The 26197-nt window shown below is 41.4% G+C and overlaps 1 protein-coding gene across 1 annotated transcript; it reads right to left on the bottom strand.

The window, feature by feature from the left end:
- Positions 1-3988: 3988 nt before the first annotated feature.
- Positions 3989-25929, bottom strand: suz12a (SUZ12 polycomb repressive complex 2 subunit a). The gene is made up of 16 exons (XM_017492234.3): positions 25172-25929; positions 23316-23362; positions 23145-23209; positions 18529-18597; positions 18326-18375; positions 17639-17721; positions 16774-16975; positions 16543-16645; positions 15900-16005; positions 15491-15671; positions 15168-15256; positions 14729-14872; positions 11416-11573; positions 10846-11044; positions 9734-9813; positions 3989-9256 (listed from the first exon to the last, which is right to left on the bottom strand). The coding sequence occupies exons 1-16, from the start codon at positions 25323-25325 to the stop codon at positions 9028-9030; spliced, it is 1959 nt and encodes a 652-aa protein (XP_017347723.1). The 5' UTR covers positions 25326-25929; the 3' UTR covers positions 3989-9027.
- Positions 25930-26197: the final 268 nt, after the last annotated feature.

Raw genomic sequence — 26197 nt, forward strand, 5'->3', positions numbered from 1 at the left:
TAATCCGGGGCTGACGCCATGTAACACAGAGGCTTGTACTTTTCAGCACAGCTTTCCTTACAGTCCAATGACAAGTCATCCTTCTCATGACTTCTCAAAGGTGTGTGAGGATGCTATGCATAGAGCTGCATCTGGGAGATCCGTCCGGGCTGATAACCTGGTAGTTCAAAATCTGGTGTCGGGGTTCCTGAATGGCGCAACAGAAAAGCAATCATCCAGAGATCGTGAGTTTGGTTCCTGGTGATGTCACGGGCATCCGTGCCAGCCGGGAGCCCAAGAGAGCAAAGTTGGCCGTGCTGTCATGGGGGAGGGATGGCAACCTCTCTCCCCGGTCAATCACAGTGAAACTAGCTAATCATGGGTGCATGTAGAAGTGGGCTTTCCGCTGAGTGTGTTTCCCCCTGAAGTTGCACGAGCAGCAGAAAAGGTGCAGTCTTCTGGCTTCATGTGCCTTGGGGGGATGAGGGTTGGAGGATAAGTAAATAAATAAACTTCTGCCATCAGAAGAAGAGCAAGGGTTCAGCATATGCCAGCATGCAGGTACCACTCACAGGCTCTAAACTACCTAGGCCAAGATATGGGGCAACTTTCCTCTCACTTGCTTGCCCCCAGTGAGGCTATGGATAGTAGGGTACAGGTTTCAGGATCCTAAAACCAGCATCAATAAATGGACCAATTACGTGGCACCTTTAGGTCACAGCAAGCCAGTTCCATGTTTCTAATGTGATGCAGGGATAGGCATCTGAGTGACCCTCCTCCACCCTGTGGAACAGACCCTAGACAGACGAGGGATAATGATTGCAGAAAAAAGCGACATTATTGTTAAACGACTACATGAGGTGAATAGATCCTGACAACGTCTCAGCCGGGATCCTGAAGTTCAGCCGCCAGTCTTTTCGGGGCTCAAGGCCTTGTCTATACAGTTGTACTCATAAATTTACATACCCCTTGCAGAATATGCAAAATGTTATATATAATTTGTTAAAAAATAAGAGGGATAATTAAAATTGCATGTTGTTTATTTATTTAATTCTGCCCTGAATCAGCTATTTCACATTACAGATCTTTACATATAGTCCACAAGACACAATAATAACTGAATTTACACAAATGAACCAGTTCAAAAGTTTACATACGCTTGATTATTAATACTGAGTGTCGTTACCTGGATGATCAGTGACTGTGTTTATGTTTTGTGATTATTGTCTTGAGACCCTTGTTTGTCCTGAGCAGTTAAACTGCCCACTGTTCTTCAGAAAAATCCTCCAGGTCCTGCACATTCTTTGCTTTTCTGGTATGTTCTGCATATTTGAGCCCTTTCCATCAGTGACTATATGATGTTGAGATCCATCTTTTCACACTGAGGGACTCGTACACGACTATTACAAAAGGTGCAAACATTCACTGATGCTCAAAAAGGCAACACGACACCTTAAGATCCAGGGGGGTGTAAACTTTTGAACAGGTTGATTGGTGTAAATTGTTATTTTGTTTAAAGGTCTTAGTTTTTTCATTTAGTACTGCCCTTCAGAAGCAACATAAGATATTTATGTTTCCCAGAAGACCACTAATTGGCTGCCAAGATCTTTTTTTTTTTTAAGCAAATAATCAGAATTCAGTGCAGACAGTGTGTCTATGATGTATTTTCTGTTGTAAGATATATTGCAAAGATTGGTACAGGCTAAAGCAGGATTATGGAGTGGATAATATCTGTACATCAGAAAAGCACATGCATTACAGTGACCTTGCTTTCCACACAAACAATGAGAGAAGAAAATTGTCTTACTTTATTAATGCCTGAAGTTTTGGGGATTAAAGTCTTTTGTGTGATTTTTGAGATGTACATATTTGGTGAAACCTGGCAACCCTTTTTAATGCTATTAGCCCTTGTGTGTGTCTTGCACACAACAGGAAACACACCTGCTGTATCAAACACAGTTGAACAAAGCTACATCTAAAACCGATCAAACAAGCCGCTAGACTGTGTGCTGAATGACTGCATGTTGTTGAGTCTCAACTGCCTACGGGTTCTAGATATACATTCTGGGGGGGAAAAAATTCTTGTGCGAATTGCACCTGGTGTCATAAAAGATGTCCTCGTTGGGAAAATTTCTTACAAGTAGCAATCATGGTGAAGGTGAAGGAACTTTCCTAAAGTTCTCAAGGACAACTTTATTAAACAACTTTTGAGTGGAAAAAAGCTACAGAGTCATAGCAAAGAACTTAAACTTCAATGGTTCGATAATATTCAGGTGGAAAGTTCAACCAATTGTTCTTGGACTGGGGAGCCATACAAGCTATCAGACTAATGATAACGCAAATCACATCTGCATACATTAAAAAAAAAAAAAAAAAAGCAGTACAGAGATGCATGTCTAAATGCATTTAGGCAAATCAGAACAAAATACTTTGGTCAGACGACACAAAAATAGAATTTGGTACTGAGGTATTACGCATCATTGAAGGAAATTGGAATGGAATGATGCACTGGGACATATTAGAGATTTGAATCTCATGGGCCAAGAAATTGAATCTGTGGAGAACATGGACGTTGCAACATGACCCCAAATACAACCAGACTCACTGAAGTAAGCCATGCATGACCTAGCCAATCTCTTGACTTGAATCCTGTTGAAAATTTATGTTGGATTTGGAAACAGCAAGCCTATCAGAGTGTCTATCTACCTTGTAACCTTGGATAGTTGAAGGTGACATCCATCCATCCATCTTCTATACTGCTTTATCCTTTTCAGGGTCACGGGGAACCTGGAGCCTATCCCAGGGAGCATCGGGCACAAGGCGGGGTACACCCTGGACAGGGTTGAAGGTGACTTGCCAAGAGGAATTCTCCAACAAGCTAATTAATTCTGGCCACAGACAACTTTATAATTTGTCAACTGCCAACAACAGATTTGCAAAAATTACTAATGTTCATTGGCCAAATACTCCCCCCCACCAATGTTTTTTTTTTTTTTTTTTTGCTTAAATCATTGTCTCTGCATATGAATACCTGCTTTTTCATTCACACGTACAAATTCAAGAACATGTGTAAAGTTAAATGTATATATAAATGTAAATCACAGTCTCTGCATGGGATGCGTTTCCCTAATGGCAGTGGGCTCTTTCAGCAGGATATTGCACACTGCAAATATGGTTCAGGAACGGTTTGAGGAACACGATCTCAATCCGATCGAGTGTCTGTGGGACGTGCTGGACAAACATATCCGATCCATGGAGGCCCCACCTCGCAACTTACAGGACTTAAAGGACCTGCTGTTGACGTCTTGGTGCCAGACACCACAGCACACCTTCAGAGGTCTCATGGAGTCCATGCTTCGAAGGGTCTGAGCTGTTTTGGTGGCACAAGGGTGACCTACACAAAATTAGGCAGGTGGTTTTAATGGAATCGCTGTATCTGTGCATCAGGAACCAGGGAATCCAGAGATGCCGGGCTTTTAAATTCTGGACACAGTTCAAATGTCATGATAATAAACACACTTCAAAATTAGGCCCAAATTTGACCCAATGATGGTGCTACAGCGTTGGTAGCTCTTTGCTGAAATTTGGTCAGAATGTTCCTTAGACCCTTCCCAATTAGTGTGCCAAATTTGACATTTTTTTTACCAGATGGTTCTATGGGCTGCCATAGACACCCTAACCAGAGGAAGAAGAAAAGGTAGAATAACAATAAGCTAAAAATAAAAATAAAAAACACCTGTCCAAATACTCATTTCCCCTCACTATAGAAAGTACATGTGAATATGCTACTTGGAAATGCCGGTAACTGGCTAGTTTAATTGTTAGTGAACTAACATTTAGTAGACCTGAGTGGGGTTTCTCACTTTAGAGCAATTCAGAGAACAGTAGTCAAAGCTCTCAAAATACAACAGCTATGAATTTGTTTATTCTGCATTCCATAGAAGTGAGTAGCCCAAAGCCATGAAGTTGACTTTGTGACCAGCGCAAAATGAGCAACAAGCAACACGAATCATTGGCAATGAAAAATTCTTTATTATTATTATTAATTATTATTATTATTATTATTATTATTTTTAAATAGGAAACAAAACAACTCTTCTTGAGCACAAAAGCACCAACAAGCTGGCTCTTATCAGTTTTTTTTTCCTTTCCCTCATGGCCAGCCGTATCTTGTGCAAACGATGCTCGTCTCCATTTGAGGCTCTGAAAAAAGGTTTTTAGCTGGTAAAGTCACATTTCTGCAGAATTTAAAAAGAAATCTCACACAGCTCCAGCGCAATCAAAGTGAAACCTTCGAAATGGACGCGCGAAGAGTTTCAAAGAACTGCAGTAGCGTCGCTCCCTTTGGTATGTGAACTCGACTCCGTTGAAAAAAAAAACCTCGAGATATAATCCTCTTTTTTTTTCTGCATCTATTCCCCATTACACAGTACAGCTAAGTGCCGATAATCAGTTCTACAATACAATACTGATCTTTAGAGAATGGTTTGGTAGAAGGCTGACGACATTTTTACACGGCCTCCGTTTCTCCATTAGGTGTAGTAGGTAGAGTAGCAAGAATTTTCTTACAACAGCATGACGAGTTTCGAAACCGTAATTAAAAAGACGGGCCGAGATAACGATAAGAAACAAGACAAGCGTAGTTGTGTTTTGTATACGTATCCTGAACATGCATCAGGGTTTATATATAAACCGTGCCGGAAGCATGAGCTCTATTTACTGTGTTTTTCAAACTAAACTAAATTTACGGTACTGCCTTCTCTGCCGAAGACAAGACGCCATCTTGTATCCAAGATAAGGATTCTCATGAGACAGAGAGTGTTTTGATGGCTCACGTCCAGAATATCGTTAAGTATTGTATACCTGATTAGCGGCACGTGCGCGTCACTGCATTTTGGTTAAAGCAAAGTAAAACAGCAAAAAAAGACACAGGAAATTATTCGAAACATTATCAGCAGGAAGGAAAACATATGTTGCTATTAAAAATATAAATGGGGGGGTGGGTGTCGAACCTGCACTTCTCACTAGGGATGCTGCACCGATCTGATCCGGACTATCAGACAGTATTCGATATGATCCTGTCTGATCCACTGTTCATTTTCTCGCTGTGAAGGTTATCGTTCTATAGTATTTTGACTGGGACTGTTCTAAAAATCCAACCCTAGTTTAAAATCAAAAATCAGTGCTCCTCATACTGCACAGGAGCATGTTGGGATGTCACTATATGAGAGCATAAATAACTAAACTAGTCCTGTATTTATGCTTCACTATTGCAACTCGATTTGAACTGTGCAGAAATAAACAGCAAACTTTAGAAAAAAAAAAAAAAAGAAAGAAAGAAAAAAAAACACAAAAGAAAAGAAAAATATGGATCAGTGCATTCCTAATGTTTTCCCCCTACAAAACAAACAAAACCTATTTGACTAAAATATCCACACAAAACGTCTGCATCCTGCATGAAGTACATATAAATCAAGTGTAAACATTTCTGCAAGGTCTCTCCCTGCTCACAAGGCTGGGAGTGTGTGTTACCCTGTATACACGAGTGTGTGCGCGCGCTTTAGGCATGTGCCGATATTGAATGGGCGTGTCACAATGTTTAGCTGTAGCTGTCCTCACTGGCCAGCCTTTTTATTAAAATTATTTTTATCTGACTTCAAGCATAGGTGACATAAAACACTGCCTTCGTATGTGCTTAAAATCTAAAAAGAAAGTTGTCCTTGTGCTAATTGGACAGCATTTGCTGATAATCTACACACATACACTGAGCAATTCTGGATGCTGTTACTCACTAGGTATGTTTCTCAACTGCCAATTATCTTTAAACTTAGCTAACAGGAAGTGTAGCCGAGTAACTAGCACTTATTAACTAGATACTCTTCACTATGATCGCTAACTGTTTAAAAGGCAAAGCGGTCGAGTCCACATTGGAACAATGTGGGTCATTCCCATGTTCCCCAGATTTCTATGGCACGTAATATAATGAGATCACTGCATGGGTATTTGGACATTTGAGCAGTGAGATCATGTCAATCACAGCTCAAACAAACAAAGGTGTTAGAAATTAACTTGATTAAACTAAATGCATAAAAGAAAAAAAAAAACAAAACAAAACAAAAAAACACTAGCATTTGCAGGTGAAACCAAACTGAATTAAAATAGATACGAGTCATCATGAGAGTTCGATTCAAAAACATAGTATACTAGTTTTCACCTAAGGAAGCTAGGACCTTTTGTGATTCCACGACTCCAAGAATTTGTTTAGTTCCCTCAAGTCTAGACCTATTGTATCGGGAAACCCCTTTGACGTGTTCCCACTATAACCCGTGTCATGTTAACCGAATACTCAGCTAGGAACGCGTCTTTAAGGTTCCCATTATGTGCTACATAGAGTTGAGGAACATAGCACCCTGCGAACTGGGGAGCCCGGGACCACTTTTCCCACGTGTTCATTATGTGCCATGTAAACCTGCGGAATATAGGACCCTGGTTAACATGGACACGCTCCCTCCCACCTGTGTTCGGTAGATCGCTAGCGTGAACTCGTGTGTTGTATTTTAAGCTGAGGACTAACTGCTGTGACGAATGTCTGACCGATGACCAACTCGAAACGCGACTTCCTAGCTAGCGTACGTCCAAGTTAGTTAGTCGGTTGAGGAAAGGCTGGCCAATGACGGTGGGTACAGGTAAACGGAATATCGGGAAGAACATTGCGAGCTACTTAATATCACAACAAACATCTGCTCCAAAATGGAAAACACGAGAAAGAGATAATGCAGATATTTCACAGCATCCTGATTATATCGTGTGTTTGATTACCGGCACATGCCTGGTGTGTACCTCCCAGTTTCAGTGCAACAGCTACAGACATTCACACTTAAGTTTCAGCACCTTTAACCACAGCACTCTGTCTCTTTTGTGTGTGTGTGTGTGTGTGTCCTCTAGCAGCAGCACAAACTGATTTTGCAGAGTAACGGACGTGTCGAGGTCAACAAGGGCAAGTTATTCTTGTACATGATTGAAATGCTAGCCTTCGATGCCACTTCTTTGACTCGACCTACGGATGGGCAGAAGAACAGTCACAGGAAAACGTGTGCGTGACCTGGCGTATTGAACGGCTCGACATTTCCGCCTATAGCATTGCTGCAGCTCAGGTGCTGGTTAAAAGTCTGAAACAAGACGTCAAGAAAATTCCATCCATCATGGTGTTATAACGAAACCCTGATTGTTTACTGCTGAGCTTTCCTGAGGTCTTGCCTTTTAATCTCTAACCTGCACAGCACCACAGTGCATCTAAACATAGCTTTCCTGCTTCGTTTCTCACTTCTTTGATGTAGGGCTGGGCAATATTTATCGATAATATATCATCTTGATACTGTGATAAATGATTACACTTTTCCGAGATATAGTCGGTATGGTGATGTATTATTATTTGACATTTTTAATTATTACACATTAAATGCTACTGAACACCGGACACCGTTGATTTGAAGTAAAAAAATAAAATAAAAATAAATAAATGTATTTTTGTCTTTGCCGGAATTAAAGAAACGTATCGTCAAACTCAGTTGAACAGTTTTGTGTTTGTTTTACTTGTTTTGCAGACAGTTTGTTAGCTATAATATACATCACGCTACGCACCATGTATCGTAGAAATGTCAGAATATTGTGAGATGATAGTCATATCGCCCAGCCCTACTCTGATGTGTACGCAAATTCTTTAAATAAACCGCTAACAGATTGTTCCGATACCTTTACGCATCCCTGAATTACATTAAATGACAGATTTTTAATGGCTTTATAACCGTTCGACTAGCTAAAGACAACACTAACTTTAGCTAGCTAAGCAGTTTTGTTGTTTGATGTTAAGTCGCTATCTATTTAAAATGTTACCCATCTAATTATACTGCGTACGGTATATTAAAGAATATTTGAAATCGCGACGTTGAGCCGAAGACGCTCAAAGCTGCGGGCTGGATGATCAGTTTTAGCTTGAGCTCCGCCTTCGTTATAAGAGCCGCCACTCAGCAGAATCAAGATAACGTGCATCAATGGACATAAGGGGTGGGAAATAAAAAGACCTTATGTTTTTGCGCTAGGCTGAATCTGAATGAGCTTCTCTCACACCACTTGGTCTAAATCTCGTTTTATGACAAAATGAAAAAATTAAAGGAAAAGAAAAAAAAAAAAAAGCCAGAATGGCTTGGCAAATAAGTGGCTAATTGGACTTTGAGGAAATGGTGTCCACATTCAAACTGTATTTATTAATTTATTTACCAGTTAAACAGTCCTCCAATTTTCCAAAAAAATGTGAAATTCTGTATTATGCACCGTGTATTGACCGGATAGAGCTTGAATTAAACTTGCACATCACAAAGCTTTGGAAATATAATGACATCACTACCTTTCTGTTTACATCTTTGGCTCGACCTCCTGCTAGGCAAGTATGCTAGTGATTCTGTCTAATGCAAACTCGCTAGCTAGGTACTCAGCATGCTGCTACTGTTGTGTGTTTAGGTAGCCGGCTTGCTTAGCAAACCGTTCTTGTAATATCGTTTACTACACCTCGGGATTTTATGCTCATCGGAACGTTGAGCTAAAAAAGTGGCAACGTGATGACGGGCGATCGAATTTAACCCACGCCCATCCCTTGTTGAACCCCGGACGTGCTATTGGGACAACTGCCGTCATGTAGCCTGCTGCTGCCTAAATGTACACACGGTTTCAAAAACAGCAGACGAAATAATTATATTACCAAAACACAAACAAACAAAAAATAATAATAAAAGTCACCAAGGCTAAAGTCTTTACCCCCATTTGTCACACTGTTTAAAATATATTAAAAATATTTTCAATCGAAAATTGGCGCCAAAAAGAAAAAAAAAAAAAAAAAAAAAAGGTACAAAAATAGCACCCACGTTTATTTCAAAGCACGACGTAGTTCATTAGCTCCAATGAATCGGTGGTTAAAATGAATGATCTGGCATCCAGAGGTCTGGCAGCTCCTGTCATCTGGGGAAGGTTCTAAAGTTTTTGTACTGCTAAGCTTCAGGCGCGTTCCTTCGCAGGTTCTGCGTTGCCGGTATTCCGGGCCGGTTTAAACTGGTGCAGGCGAGCCATGGCCTTGTCGATGGTCAGCGTGCTCAACAGCCCAAAATCGTGCATGCTGACCAAATGCAGCAGGAAGTTCCGACACAGCTTCTTCTCCACGACGATAGAGCCGAAGTTCTCCACAAACAGCATGCAGGCCTGAGTCATCTGATTATCAGCTATAAATCTGATTAAGGAGAGGGAAGGAAAGGAGAAAATTAGATTCCTGCTCCAATTACTAGGCATTCGGAGAGGCCTCGTCACCCCCAGTAAGGCGGTGCTCGACTCGATTTGGAACACAGCCAGCAAGACGTTTAGAAAAGCCTCATCGGTTTTCAGTAAGGCAGTGCTTGACCTGATTTGGAACACAGCCAGTCGGATATTAAGAAATGGCTCGATGCCCAGGATGTCTAAAGTTTCAAAATTGGATTTTCAGAGCTTCTAATATCTTTAGCGCCTTTACCCCTCTCTGAATGTCTCACGGTTGTGTTCCAAATCAAATTAATACCATTGATATGCCTTACAGAACATTACAAGGCGTTCCGAAATGTAGGACGTTTTAATTGGATTGGGTGCTATTGTTAGCAGTGTTTGGATCTTTATAAAATAAATAAATAAATAAGTAAAATTTTTAAAAAAACCCAAAAAAAACACACATACATACCCGTGTTCCATTACGTGAAGGTTCCACAGTTTCATCACCTCCTTCTCTCCTTCGTTGACGTCAGTGAACTCGTCAATTTGCTACAAATGAGACGACAAAAGCGCAGTGTAGAACAGGAATGGATTTAGCTGCTAAGAGTCGGACCAGATTGCTAGCTAGCTAGTAAAAAGTTCAGTACCACTGTCACTTCCGTAAGCTTCCGCGTACAGATGGAAGAATCAAGAGAAAGAAAACTATGAGCACAGACCATCAAAAGTTTTTGCGAGGCTAAAGCTGAAATCACACCATCCAGCGACAAGCCTCTTGTGGGCGAGGCCTACCACTTATTTTTTTTTTTTTTTTTTTTTTTTTTTTTTTTTTTAAGTTCGATACAACATGGAAGAGTACACATGTACTTATCGTTGTTGTGGGAACGTCGGTTAGTCGGGAACTGAAAACACTGAGGCGGAGAATAAATAAAGCGGCTTAAACATGCTGCGAGAGTCTGAAGATTAAATGAAGCCAATTTTACAGGTCAACTGCATGTCATGTACAAGCATGCTGGGAAAACATTCCACTGATCATTATCGGCCTGGATTTTTTTTTTTTTTTAAATCCCATGTGCTTCTGGAGACAGACACAGCATCCTCTATCCGTTTAAAGCTGCTCATTGAGCTTTACATAAGGAGGGCTCTATCGATGGACATGAGCTTGTCCAAAAAAGTACATAAAAAAGTATTATTAGTGTAATATTATAAACAGATTTATTTGACATATTACACTGACTGATTTATTTTCATTCTAACAGTATAGTCTTAAAAAAAAACAAAAACAAACAAACAAACAAAAACACTGAAGCTGGAAATGTTATTTGTAGACCGTGTATGGTCATTAATTAAAGCGCAGATTGACGTCTTTGCTGTTGTTTATCAGCATTTAACTACAACAAAAACTTTACCTCGTGTAAGTTCATACAATTGAGAAAACCCGAATGGAAAATGCTTCTGGTCGCTCTGTTCGTGTGTTGCTCTGGCTGAAATCACAGCTCCGTGTCGTGCTCTTGCATAAAAACTAAAGCGAGCGTGAGCGCAGGGTAAACGTTTGCTTTTTTAATTTCGGCGGCGTTTCCTCACCATGACCGTTTTCTCCCTCAGCCACTCGGGGTCTTTCTCGTCCTCGCTGTCCTCGTCCATCTCGTGAGGACGCAGCGGCACGCAGCTGTCGCTGTGGAAGTACAGGCGGTTGTGGCCGCTCACTAACGGCCGCCTCTGCTCCAGCGGTACCTCGTCACACTCCAGGAACTCGGAGAGACTCGGCTTGGTGCGCCTCGGCCTGCGAACACACTAGCTACGATCAGCATCACGCTACAGGTGAGACGACGGGAGAGACGCTGCACTGATAAAGAAGCTGACGGATTCCAGCCCGTCAGTTATGAAGCCTGTTGATTATTCTACGGGCTTTGCTAAGTACCCACACAACAGCTACTGTACCTGATCTACCATCCCTATCCCTCCCCATTTTAGCTATCTTAGCACTTTACAAATTTCTAAGCAGGTAAGTTTTCAAGCAGTTAGGACAGATCTGCTACTCTGAGAAGCGGAGAGCAGAAAGGAGGAGGGGGGATATAAAAAAGTAGACAGCACAGAAAACAGGGTTTGGAATAATCTTAATCTATCTCTCGAATACACACACACAAAACTGACCTGCAGACAAGGATGTGTGTGACGCAGGTGCGCTTAACAGGGCCGTTGCGGCTGAAGGCGAAGCCGGGCTGGCAGTGCAGGTCATGAGGATTTCCCACGTAGGATCCATCGTAACACTCGTTCACCGAAACGTCTATCCGCGCTCCTTTTGGGTGAGGCTGCTCAACATGGAACACAGATTTTCTAAACAAAATTTTTTCCCCACTGTTGACTTTTTTTTTTTTTGTAAACAAAATCATTTGCCATGTTACACAGTTTTCACCAATTCTCTGATGCATACAATATTCAAAACGCATTATTTTGTGATTGTGGTCAAAGGTCATTCACATGGTTCTACTTTGCTACTTAAAAGCAAGGGAGAATCCACGGCTAGGTTGGCCATTTTAACGCACGACATGGAGGCAAATAACCACCTGACGTGAAGCATTAAAATGGTATAGCGCACAGCCGTGCATTATCCCACTTGCTCCATGGTCGCTTCCCAGCACTGACGAGTTAAATCCATCGGTGATGTTTGCAGCACAAAATTTGACGGAAAGATACAAATAACAGACAATTTGTTCGTTATTTTATATACGGGTCGTGAGATCTAGAACTCTGCCTGCTCTAAATCATACACCGAGATAAAGTAGTGCGGTAAGATTACATTTATTTGAATGAATCACAAGAAATAGTTATGAGAGAGAGAAATTGTGTGTGTGTGTGTGTGAGAGAGAGAGAGAGAGAGAGAGAGAGAGAGAGAGAGAGAGAGAGAGAGAATTACCTGCGTCTGTGCCGTGTCTCTACTAATAACGAACAAGAAATGAATAGCGAGTAAGTGACGTTTCGGACACAACATGACCAGACATACAAGAACTCTTGGAACACTGCTCGACCAATCAAATTAGTGGAGCGGATCTAACTTGTATAACGTAATACAACCAGACAGGCCGCGTTTGAAACGTGCTAGCTACAGTTGTGAGCAAGCGTTTACTTCAAAACGATAAAACTGAGACGTTTTATGAGAGTTACACTTCAAAGGCGTTCCTTCTAGTGCTGGGCAATGTGATGATTTTACACTGTGATCGATTAAAAGGTCTCCATGATCCGTTTATTTTTATTTATTTTTTTTTACTACAGAGAAAGAGAGATCACAAGTACCCTGATACTAAACACATTTCATGTGTAACACTCAGACCCGGCCCCATGGGTTGTTTCATGAACCATACTTTACTCTCTTCACTAATTCAAGAGCAGGTGGTTGCTTAGCTTACGTTTCCTCATCGCTTTGAGAGGAGTTGGTTTTGAGTGAAAGCTAAAAACTTGCCGAGTCGCAAATATTACTGAAGGCCACCATTCCTCAGCTGAATGCCGAGACGCGCAATAAAAACCAATCCAAAGAAAAAGCTTATGTTAAATAAAGTGTAAACCAATTCATCTAACGTATTCAATATTTTTACTTATTTAATGGTGCATTAGGTAAGATTAGGTTTTGTCCTCCAAGGTTAGGGCTCTAACGGTTAGGCGAGTTCGACAACTGAATGATTCCCAGCCTCACACTGGGATTCACGAAGCGTCGCCCCCCAGGACCTTGGTCTATATAGTGTTTATAAAATGACTGACAGGAGGTGAATCCAAACAAGCGTTCTGGACCAGAAGTGAGTCTTAAAAGGAGAGAATGTGTAAACTTTTGCTACGACTACGGCTTAGCCCTTTGTTGTTGTTGTTATGATGTTCTACATATTTCATTTTTCAAAATGAAATGAATCAAAATCATTTTTTAAATTTTTTATTTTTTTTCTTATAAATCGACTACTGCATCTTTAAACAGAGCCTGTACAGAGTCTTCATAATGAAACTCCAGGACTTTTCAAGCACAATTTTTTTTTTTACAAGAGGTGTCCATCCATTTTCTGTACCGCTAACACAGGACTACGGGGAGCCTGTCGCAGGGGACTCGGGGCACACCACAGACAGGGTGCCAACCCATTGCAGGGTACAATCACGCACCCATTCATACACAACGGACAATTTGGAGATGCCAATCAGCCTGCAACGCATGTCTTTGGACTGGGGGAGGAAACCAGAGCACCCGGAGGAAACCCCTGAAGCACGGGGAGAACATGCAAACTCCGCACATACAGGGCGGCGGCGGGAATCGAACCCCCGACCCTGGACGTGTGAGGCGAACGTGATCACCACTAAGCCACAAGAGATGTCAAACATCCTTTATTTGTAAATTTTTTATTATTTTAAAATTCCTGAAAAAGTAATAATAATGACAACCACAACCAGTGGTTTCTACGGTGCCTTTTCCAACCATGCTGGACTAAATTTGCATTTCTCAGGCATTGCTTCGTTTTCACCATAACGTCAGTACACTCCAGGTGAGTGACAGGAGCACTGTTGCCAACAACTTTCAGTGGAAAGTCGCTAAATGTCGTCATGCGCTAATTAGCATATTCATTACATCACATCATATTTGCACTCCCAATAAAGATGTTCTCATTTACATATTTTTCTATTACTGTTGTCAGACGACGGAACAAGTGTGAAACGGTCTGTCACAATGAGTGAGTGAATAACAGGAGGAGGAGGGGCGGCTGCATATTTTGAGTGAAAGGATGTATTCGTGTTCTATCGAAAATTTCGTGTTTATTGATTTTTTTTAAAAACATAATTCAAGTACTTTTTAAGCACCACTAGATTGAAGGAAAAAAAAAAAAAAGTTATTTTCAAAGTTTTCCATTTCTTACATTTTCCAGTACTTACATTTCAAAAAGCCAAATTCAAGCACTTCATCAAGCAGCTTGTACGAACCCTGTTTAAATACTCATTCAACCACTCGATTGGCTTTCGTTTAGTTCACTTTTAAATACTGGAAATAAAAAAACTGAAGAGGCGATCGAACATTTTAAATGCGCTATTCCCCGTGTGTGATTGTTTTTCATTTTAAAAAGACTTCCTTACATTTTGAAGGGCATTTTGTTAAAAGGACTTTGAAAAGCTACTTCCATCATGGATCGTGATCCTGCATTTTTTTTTTTTTGCCAGATCACCCATCATTGGTGCCTTCACCATGGCAAGTAACAAAAATAAATAAAAAACAAGTAAATAAATAAATAAATAAATAAATAAAAGAGTATATTGAGATATTAAAAATGAAAACGTTTGCTAATAAAACATACCTGCTAATACCCCCCCACCGAAACACTTTAGAGCACATTACACCAATTAACACAAAATTCTACCCTGCTGTTGATTTTCCACCCAGAAACCAAGAGGGATGCTACATTTTGCACTACAGAGTGTGTAAATAAAAGGAATTTTATACCACATAGTTGAAGATGAAGCGGCTGTGAGACAGTTTGAGGTGTTTGAGGAGGCTGTAAAGTTTACGGCAGTTAAGCGTACACCAGGGACAGTGCAGGTCGTCTCGAGCCTCCGTCTGCTGCCGTGTGTTATTGTTATACAAAAACTGCAGGGAGACGAAAGGCAGAAACAGCTTTTAGCAAAACAGCAGCACTTTCTCCATTAGTAAAAGTTACCGTAGTTAAACCAGAGTTACTTGCTTTCCCCAACAGTGACAATCTGTTATTAACATGTTATACACGTGCTTGTGCTGTGCTCTGGCTGCATCAGCTCGTTAGGACAAATTAAGAGCACGTGGGACAAGATGTCACATGAGAAGAGACAAGGACGTGCTTCTGAGGGAGTGCATGTTATTAATTCGGTCGCGGTCACATCCAAGAGTCATGCAGAAAATGCGTTACCTGATAATAAACACGGAGTTTCTGACGAGGCTCAACGTGAAGTTGCTCTTTTCGCAAGAGTGCATCTGAGCTTACAGGATCTTTCAGAGCTGGAAAATAAAACGCAGCGGAAGAAATGGCAGCACAGTGCATTAATAACTGCTAATAATGCTGTACTCGTATTAAAACTAACCGCGAACCCGTGATCAGATGTCACAGGCACGTAACGACTAGATACGTAATTCCACGCTCGTGGGAAAAAAAATCTCATTTAATACATCATAAAATAGAAATAAAAGGTTTTTCAGTGATTATCGTGATAGGAAAGTTTACCGTCGCCATACCTACTGTTTGTGACGGTTTAGGCGTGTTAGTCCTCTGGTTCTCGCTGCAGCTCATGTGGGTGTTGCGTGTGGCGAGGGGTCGGGTCATCGGTGGCGCAGCGATATCACTTTCCTCGCCTGTCCAGCGGAGCGTGAACTGCAGAGTTGGGCCATGAGAGAACGTGTCGAATGGAGGAACCCACTGAGAGAGAGAGAGAGAGAGAGAGAGAGAGAGAGAGAGAGAGAGAGAGAGAGAGAGAGTGAGAGAGAGCACAACGTGCGCAGACATGAGGGGTTAATATCCAGGGCCGTTTTTTTCCTACAGTCCAAAAAACAAATAGCTATGTGGTCGGAAAAATAACCACAACAAACAAATGTTTGCATTAAGACTTGAATCCCGATCCTAGAACAATAACCATTTCCGTCGCACCTTTCCGTCCACAATGGTTTCCCAGGTGGCTCGTTTCTTGCCGACGGGACACTCCTCCATCTCCTGCATCGACACTTCATATTCGCCGTCCAGCAGCTGCAGACGCCTGTAGACACAGACACACACACACACACTAATGTAGAGTGGTCAAGCACTGATCGAACTCGGTTCACCTTCGCACACACACAGGCACAGGGCCAAACTGGACAAAAGTTAAGCGAATGGGGAGAGACCCCGAGTGTGTCCGTGAGACGGAGAGCGCGAACGTGCGTGAGAGGGGGAGCGCGAACGTGTGAGGCGCAAGAGAGACACCGCGAACCTGTGAGCGGCGCAAGAGAGACACACCGCAAACCTGTGCGCGGCGCGAGACAGACACACCGCGAACGTGCGCGGCGCGAGAGACACACCGCGAACGTGCGCGGCGCGAGAGACACACCGCGAACGTGCGCGGCGCGAGAGACACACCGCGAACGTGCGCGGCGCGAGAGAAACAAATACAGTTTAAACATAGGACTCGCTCTATTGCACACTTTCAGACACACTTGGCCTTTCTCTTGAGGACGTTTGTCTGTCATTCTCTCTCTCCCCCCCATTCGCTTCACTGCTGTCCAGTTTGGTGCCTCACACACACACACACACACACCTGTTCTTATCGAACACTGTCATCTGTGCTACAAACGTTGTCTCTCCGTCATCTCGGTGGGAGGAGTAACGCTTCTTCCTGCTGGGGATCTCGTCAGCAATGCCTGTGCAAACACACACACACACACACACTTTATCAGCATGCTACGATGTATCTAACAGTCGCAGAGTGTGGGCTCACGGGGTGTGTGTGTGTGTATTGTGTGTAGCATATGTAGTGCGTATGGCGTACTGTTGTCTCGGGTGCTGATCTCCCTTCCTGCAGGACACGTGACCCTGAAGAGCAGCGAGTAAGACTTCACCATGTGGCTGTTACTGGGCTCAAACTCCTGACTGGGCACCGTGATGATCGGCCACGTCCCCGTCTTCACCCGAGGGTTCAGCGGCACCTGCTTCTTCCCAGTAGGCACCTGTTTTATGGGGCAACTCACGTCCTGCAGATATCAAGAAAAGAACAGGCGGGTATAGTGACGACACAGAGACCAAATCTGAGATCCAGTCAAATATATAACGGCGTCATTTTGGAAACTTCGACGTACTGTCACACACGTGTTATTACTCTTCTTGAAACCAAAATGCCACAAAGTTCAAACAGGGTTTGAGTGTTCACTGGTTTTTTACACATTGTCGTACTCACAACTTTCATGAAGCAACATTGATGTTATGGCTGAATCCAACTTGGTGTTCTCTCCAAGTGTAATCTGTAGTCATGGGAAAATCCTGACATTCCCAACAGTTCTGTCTGGACTCCGCTGTCACCACACAGCATGTATAAACAACTATTATGTGCTAACTAACTTCCTAGCCTCATTACCTGCACAATAACATGCCCCCCATCCATATTTCCTATAGAGCCATACCTACAGGCTGTTTACAGTGCGGGACAAATGTGTTCCAGAAGGCGTCTGATTGGATGCAAATTGGAGGAGTACAGGATGAATCGTAAAAATTTTTATATTATCGTGGTTTCCCAGAAATATAAACACACAGGCTTTATTTGTGTCACCAAGAAACACCTATTTAAACTTCACTGCTACTTTAAACGTGGCCTCCTATGGAACACGGTTATGTGTGGGTGAGAGTGCGGAGGCGTTTACCTTCCTCTTCTTATGACACACTTTGATGAGCAGCACCTCCAGAGACACGGAGCTCTCCTCGTTCTCGCTGTTCTGCGTCTTATCTGAAACGTTTTATTATGCCGTTATAGAGGAAGAGGACAGGAGCTTACAGAGCAGAAAACGACTGGAGAGGGACACGGCGACGAACAGAGAGACAGACGGGGATAAACATGAATACACAGACAACAAGACGCATACTAGGTACTACGGCCGGACTATATGACGATAGAATATCGACAGTGTTATAAATTACGCCACAATTCACGTTCCTGCAAGGAAGCGCGTATTGTGGTATTGTTTTCCGATGGTCTTTCAAAATAAATCACAAACTCTGATTGCAAGCTGTGGATTTGTTGTTTTCTACTTCGTACTGAATTCTTAACACTGTAAAAATGTTTATTTTATACTTTGTAGACGTGAAATATTTATAGATGCGGGATGGGTGTGTGTATCAGTGTGCATCATAGAAATGTCTTCAAGTATAATGATGGGATATCTTTGTCATATCACTCACTAGACAGATATATAGACAGACAGGCAAACAGACAGACGGTCACATCAACACAAACACTATCTACTCAGCGTGACATCGTCTAACGCTGTAGTGAACCGTGAGACGTTTATCATGACATGAAAATGTAATATCAGCGTAGCGGCTGCTCTTACCGACTTTATGGAAGAAGCCAGTGAAGGTAAGCTGCAGGTGTGACGCCAAACTGAGGAACAATTCAACGACATGCATCATACACTTCAGACCATGCAACCTTTAAAAAAAAAAAAAAAAAAAAAAAAAAAAAAAAAACCCAAAAAAAAACCACCCAAACAAACGAACTTTTGAATCAACTGCGGATAAGCCGAGATCAGCTTACTTGAGCGCCTCCTGCTCGGTTTTCGTCCTCTCCACTTTGAAGAGCAGATCGTCCATGCTGAAATGTTTCCTGGCAGGCAGAGAGGAAGACGCAAGAGACAATGAGGCTCCGTCCCAACCATGACGCTTCACAGCTGGTGAGTTCGTTACAAACCATCGGCCGATGCGATGCTCGATGTTGAACGCACGAAACGAACACTAAGTGAGACTTCGTGATGGCGCTTGTTCGAGGTTGTGCATGTGGAATATAGAAACGGCTTTCTTTTCTAACACAGCGAGAGGTCGTATGCTCTATTAATGCATGAGGGGTTGAGCTAATGTGCTTGTTCTAATCCGTTATCCTTTCTGTAGGAACAAATTAATCACAGGGACTTTTTGGGCACGATAATCCACAGGGCTTTACGGTAACAATTTCAAAAATTTTGGAGCACGGTGAAGTTTAGGTTTATAATCTCATATAGGATGTGATTGGGTGAGTTCATTTACCCGTCAGATGCAAAGCGCTTTAGTTTAATGGTGTTCATTAGGGATGCTCCGATCAGGATTTTTACGACTGAAACCGATCCAGATACCAATCCTTTTTTTGTTTAAGCTTTAATCAGGAGGTCTATCATAAACAGTTAACCCTCTTACCCCTTAGTTCCCACAGAATTATGTCCCACAACCCAATATTCCCCATAGAAACAGCAAGCCAACCCTGAGTTCCCAGGCCAAAATTGGCCCCAAAATCAACATTTTAATTTGAACATTTTTAGGCCTTGAAAGAACTTATAATAATGTATTTGTGTAATATGACTTTGAAAATGAAGCAGTTCAGTGTTTTTACTCCACTTAGAGCACAATTCTTAACTAGAGAAATGACGAAAAATACTCGCTAAAATCCTTATACTCATTACCATTCATTATTATAGTCATTACTATACTCAAGTACCATACGAGCATCAGCATGGTCAATGCCTTTGAATAAATTCAAGTAAACAATAAATAAATAAATAAATAAATGCATTTTAGCGCCAAAAGTCAAGTTTCTGGTGATAATCAGACCAGCAGGTAGTGTTTTCACGAATGCACAGAAATGGTCCTGTTATGACTCCAGACCCCTGCAGTGTCAGTCGCACTGGTTGATGCTGAAGATGAAGACGGATCAGGGTCTGAATCAGGAGAGTTTGTGTCTCTATCAGTTTCGGTTTCAACATCGCCTGAACTTTCACTGCTGTCACTATCTAGAATCCTCACTCTCGCCTGTGTAACTGTATGTTTTCTTTTTTTCACTGTTTTAGATGTACCTGTGTTCACTGTAGGTGTAACTTTAGCTGGAACACGATTAGCTTTTCGCTTTGGCATTTTTAGTTCACTTCTACTATTACACCAATATTCACGCTTGGATCTTCATCGTAATGCCGGCGTAATAACGTAATCACGTCGTGACGTCATCAACCTTCCGGGTTAAAAAATAATAATTAAAAAAGTAAGGAATCATAGCAGAGTAATGCCGGTACACCGGCCTTACGGGGATAACGTTTACACTGTAAAGCCGCTATATCGGCCTTACGGGTATTTGGCATAGACGACCAAGCAGGTATATCGTCCTTATGGGAATAGATCAAAGACGGGCAAGCCGGTTTTTCGGCCATACGGGGTAAGAGAGTTAAATATAAGCTCTCTGCTCATGGACCCTGTTAATTGAATTAAAATAATAGCAATGAGATACTGTTGGTTAATTGATAAATAAACAAGCATAAAATACTTATTTTTAAATATCTTAAAAACAATAGAAAGTCTTAATTAAAAGACTAAGACAAGCATGATCCATATTAGGAAAAAGACTAATAGCTTTCTAAGGAGATAGTGAACTAAGCTTAATGTCAAATTGATATTAAGTGCAACCCATAGTAATTAAACATCATTTCATTTCTCATTTTATTTATATTTAATGAAGTTATTATAACATCTATTTTTATATTAAATGATTTATTTATAACTAAGCACATTTTCTGTCTTCACATTTTATTAGTTTTAGACCGGTATCCCCAGTACAGTATTGCCATGTCTGCTGATAATTGTGTTATTTTGGGGGATTAAATCAAAACATGGACACTGAAGTTGACTTTTCTAGTGATATCTGGCAACTGTGAGTTTAAATTAGTGAACGCACTGTGCGTCTGAGCTGGAACGAGTTGGTGAAGAGAGTAGTAGCGTACTGTATGTGTACAGACTGAACAGTTACTACTCTTGATTATGATTGGTGAGGAATTATTTAATAAAGAAGTTTGAATTAAAACCCACCTTGTTGCGTTATCTTTATTATTAATTTACTGCTGTGTCTACATGAGCAGGTGCAGGTCATTTTGAAGATCAGTAAAACATGGCGGTTATGAGATCAGGAAGTTGAGAGAAGCAGATGATGTACAGTGTTACTCTTATCATAATGACTTCTCTGCAGTATTTCCACACTTGTTCGGTTGACTGAGGTGATAAAAAGCAGTGTGAAAGTAACTGTTTTGCGGTTTCGATGCATTTTAGAGTTTTAGTTTTTATTCCGATTGTATTATACAACTCCGAACAAGTCACTCGCACCGGTGTGAATAAATATTTTTTCACAGTCGCACAAAGAACTTTTCAGTCGCAAACGCGAGTGAAATGGTCGCGCTGTAGAGCCCTGATTCACCAATAATAATAAACCAATTAAAAAAAATAAAACAGTGTGCCGTTACGCAACAAGGGAAAAATAAAGAGTATAATTGTTGATATGCTGAACTTTTCTATAAGTAAGGTATATTTAACATTTATGGAAGGAGTCTCCAGCGTCAGTTAACCCTTTATAACAGTAAGTTTCCCGCCATAGCAGAGTGTTCATGCCCGAGGACTCAGGGTTATAACCGTTATTACAGTGCCATAACAAGAACAGGAACTAACTGGTCATGCAGATGTTCCACGACGTTAAACGTAACTATAAATGGTTAAAAGCAAAAACATGTCGTTCATTAATAAACTGAACAGCTGTAATTGTTGGAAAACTGCCATGGTGTAAGAGAAATAAAACATGCTGTTAGAGGAAAATATTCAACTTTGGGGTAGGTGGAAGTACTGAACCACCCGGGCATTGATTATTTTTCCCGTAACTGCATGTCCCCAAGTGCTCATTTGCTTATTTAGCATATAGCCAGTTCGCTTTAAATATCAGCACATCTTCATTATCTTAAACGTACAAGTTCTAATATATGATGACTTTGAAAAACGTACACCAAAATTATTTTAAAACTCCAAACTGCATGTTTATGTAGTTCATAGTTTATAGTAATCAGTGCTGTCCCGCTGTTCTAAAAAGGTGACAGGCGGCGATTTCTCAATGACCCGTCGGTCAGAACTGACTCGTCATCGCACTCGGGCCGTAAATTGATCTCACGCACGCGTCTGCAATCAGACAGTTTTGAATTACGAGGAACCCCATAACTCTCGTGCTACTATGGAGGGTCTTGGCAGTTAGTGGTTTTGCCCCAGTGCGGCAATAAAACTGCTGACGCTGCAGGTGGCGAGGAGCGTAGAGCTTTGCTGATACCGTGTTACTCAAATTCACTTTCCATTACATCATTTATACATTAGAAATGGCAACCGCAATTTTTAGCCACGAGAACTCCCCCGAAAGAGTAAAAACGGTGAATATTTCTGAAAGAAAGCCACCACGCTTCCATTATTTGTAATTAGGTAGACTAGAACAAAAGATCAGACTCATAACACATTCCAGCTGCAATGAAATCCCACACTTTCAAGCTGAAAGAATGAAAAGGGGAAAAAAGATGAAGGTTAGCTAGCGATTTTTTCATTAGCTGGCGATCCACGAGCAAGTCGGAGATCCAGTGTACTTCTCAGTCTGTGTAGGATTTCGCTGAGTTTTTATGACTGTTCCGGTAAAAATGTTAAATTTTGCTGCAGCCTTTTTCAAAATATGTGAGGCAACTTGCAGAGTTTTTGTTTGCTTTTTTTTTTGTTTCAGAAAACTAATCGTATTGAATTGTCGAAACTGCAGTTGCGCGAGAATTGTTTCGCACGCTCTTTGGCAGTGAAGATTGTTAGTAAACGTGACCTTTTAGCTGTAGTCCTGTTCGACGCACATGAATCGAAGAGGGCTTTGGCTGAACTCATGCTGTGATGACGTCACATGACGCCGCTTGGCCCAAATGTTTCAGCTGTTCAGTCCACACACCGCACATAAAAGATATTACTGGGGTGTGATCAGACTCATTATTTCCTCTCCGCTTGCTTAACCGTGACAGGACTGCATGAGTTATACTACGGCTTTACGCTGCACGGTTTCGTCAGTATTTCCACAACCGGCTGTCATCATTGCACGCTGACTAATCCGACTATTAAAACTGTTTGGCCGTCAACCACAAAAGTCCACTGTGCAATTCCTAATAATGATAATAATAATAAAAAAACTATTAGCTTAGACTCACGTAAAAAATATCTTGCCCAGATTTATCCACCCTAAGGAAAATGCTAGAAACATGTTTTTAACTTCCAGTGTTCAGTTCCATACCCTAACACTAACCGTTTCACCATGCTTCATTACTGTATACCATAACAGCTTTACCATTCAAGCTACAACCCTGTTACCTTTTGCCGCTGGCTCGTGAGTTGCGGTGGGACATGTACGTGAGGGTCCTGTGCAGAAAAATGGGCTGGAACAAAAGCAAAAGTCAGAAACATTAAATACAGTCACGTCTCTTCGATTTCTTTGCTCAGCTTTATTGTTGTTTCGGAAGCAGTGAGGACGCATATACTTACAGCCATGAGGTTCCTCGTTCGAAGGAATCGGTATATCTGAGTCGGTTCTGCAAACAGACGAAAAGAATTACATATTGACATGCAATATTATGGTCATAATGAGCACTTGTTTCATCGAACAATTTTGCAACATCAATGTTAACTACAAACTGGGAAAAATTTATGTATGTATGTATGTATGTATGTATGTATGTATGTATGGACAACCCAGAAACTGCAATCTCTAACAGCAGCCTGCTGTGAGGGGAAGATTTAAGCAAATAAAATGTTGTTCTTTACCATCACTTATAATCAGACAACGGCACCTTGTTTCCCAGCACTGATTGGGCAACATTAAATGGCCTTGGCTCATGATTTACAAGTTAAAACCAGGCATGCTGCCAACCAGTTTCTTGCTTCTGGTTTATCTTTTGCCTATTAATTGCGACTAAACTGAAATGGTTTTGCGTAAAGAAATCTCACTATGGTCAACTATGGTTATCTATTGTTTTACTGCTGTACCTCATGGTAAACATAATACTGCTAGGGTTTAACTATGGTATAGTACAGTGTACTATAATTTTACTACAGTACCTCATGGTAAACATAACACTACTATGGTATAGCACAGTGAACTATAATTTTACTACAGTACCTCATGGTAAACATAACACTACTATGGTATAGCACAGTGAACTATAATTTTTAATACAGTACTTAATGGTAACTAAGATTAAGGGTTATTTTATTACTTCATGACACTCAGGCCCAGGCTAAATTATTACAGTGGGCAAGATCTGATATCTTCACGGGTTGAGACCTGTGATGTTCGTCTGTGACACTAAGGAGGTACTTCTTATGTTCGTAGTTGATCAAAGCATTAAGGTATGTCCTGCCATTTTACGTACGTGCCTGACTTCCCTAAAAAAAAAGAAAAAAAAAAAAAAGACTGCACTGCCAGGGAAAAAATGGTACAAAACGGCACCTTCCCTTGTCACCGGAGTGACCTCATGGGTACACTTTCTGTACATTTGTGAACAAGGTATCTTTCTTTTACCTAGCAAAGTGTCATTAAACTTTATTCTAAAAAGGTCCATTCGTGTACCTTAACACTATATCCACGTCTCCAGGTGAAAGACATGGTCTTATATATTATGTTTAATGTAAGACTACATTATAGTAACTGTGTTGACATGGTCACAATCCAATCCCCCTGAACCAGTAGTGTTTAGGGAAAGTTTGTAAAGCTGTAAAAGCGCCTGAGGCAAGTTACAAACTAAATAAGTAAATACGGATTTGTGCTACTTTGGCCCGAACCGTCCTAGCCCTTTCTCTCGGTTCTTTTGTGTTAATAAGAGTAAGATGAAGGAGTCTACTAAATGATCTGTAAAAAAAAAAAAAAAAAAGGGGGAGAGAGAGAATTGAAGAAACATTAAGAGGAACACGCCGAACGCACGTGCCGTGTCTTTTTAATGCACGCGCCCCATGATTAGCCTGTTGTATTTATTTAAGTAGACAATTCTTTGGTTGTTGTCATATCCCCAACCTGCTTTAAAGTAAAAGCAGCTTACTTTAACAGACAGGTGTGTATATATATTTATGTTTTGGCATACTTTCTACTAACTAGTCCTCGTCAACTTTGAGGTCAAATCATTTCTTTAGCATTTTAAATATTTCACACTAAAGGAAGCTGAGTGATGTTACACACGTGGTGAACGGAATGCGTTGTGTGTTAAAAGAGCAAAGAAAGACATTTTAAGAGAGCAAAACGAACAGTATTGCTAGCCCGCGGTTGATTAGCTCAGGTCCTGTGCGTCTAAAGAGTTGAACTGTTTCGCCTCTTTAGCTGTAGGTGGAAGCGAGCGCGCGAGACTCACTCTCGAAGGCCTGCAGGAAGAGCTCGTGGTCGGCTTGAAGCTGCTCCATTTTGGGTCTCTTGGCAGCACTCGTGGCCAGGCTGCTGGCGTGGGTTGGATGCGCGTGCGTTTTTGCGGGTCTGTAGGGATCCGAGCCAGGCTTGTGCGGTGCCATAATCCACCCCCACCTCCTAAAAACACCGAGACTGTGACAGAACCCAACACCAACTCCGCTGAACAAAAGACAGCGCTCTAGTGGTGACTGTGTTTCCGCCAGAGGATCAAACGGCGCGCGCCCGTCTCCATGGCAGCCGCGTACGATTCGAAAATAATAATAATAATAATAATAATAATAATAATAATAATAATAACACAGAAGTGTTTTGCGTGGAAAACGTAACAGAAACCGCGCGTGCACTCAATAAACACGGTGTTAGCTTTGTTTGGTGTTAATTCAGGGTTAAATTAAGCTCGATGCCAAATTCTCTGGTTTCAGTTTGCTCGTAAAACAATTCCGTAACGCTCTGTTTCCGGAAGCGCGATATTTAAAATACACCGGAGCGTTATTGATGTCTTAAAACAGATATAGATATAATATAAATTATTCGTGTAAATCGTTTATTTCATAAATATAAAACTCTGCCTAAACGGGCGTCCTCAATCCCGCCTAGCCCGGCGGCGCGCGAGCGACCCAGGCTTGGCTCGGTCCCAATTTAGACATGTAGTGCACTACATAGAGCGGAAAAGTCACTGCTTCATACAATGTGTATCAAGTGAGCCTGTACAGGGAGAAGGTAGGTTGTTTTGTATCGAGTCTATCGTTATAGCCAATCGCAAGGAACTCGGGAAAGTTTGGTAGAGAGGTTCGGCACGCACTTCCGGTTTTACCTGTTCGTTCCAATACCGTTTAAAGTCGTTGACTTCGCCTTGGTTGAGTCCCCTTGGACGCCATCTTAAGGGAGGTTCCGTTGGTGTGATTTATCCATGGAAAGGAGTACACGTAAAAAAAAAACAACAAAAAACATTATATATATATATATCATTGAT

The sequence above is a fragment of the Ictalurus punctatus genome, chromosome 2 (genome assembly GCF_001660625.3).
Source record: "Ictalurus punctatus breed USDA103 chromosome 2, Coco_2.0, whole genome shotgun sequence".
In the NCBI taxonomy this organism is placed as follows: domain Eukaryota; kingdom Metazoa; phylum Chordata; class Actinopteri; order Siluriformes; family Ictaluridae; genus Ictalurus; species Ictalurus punctatus.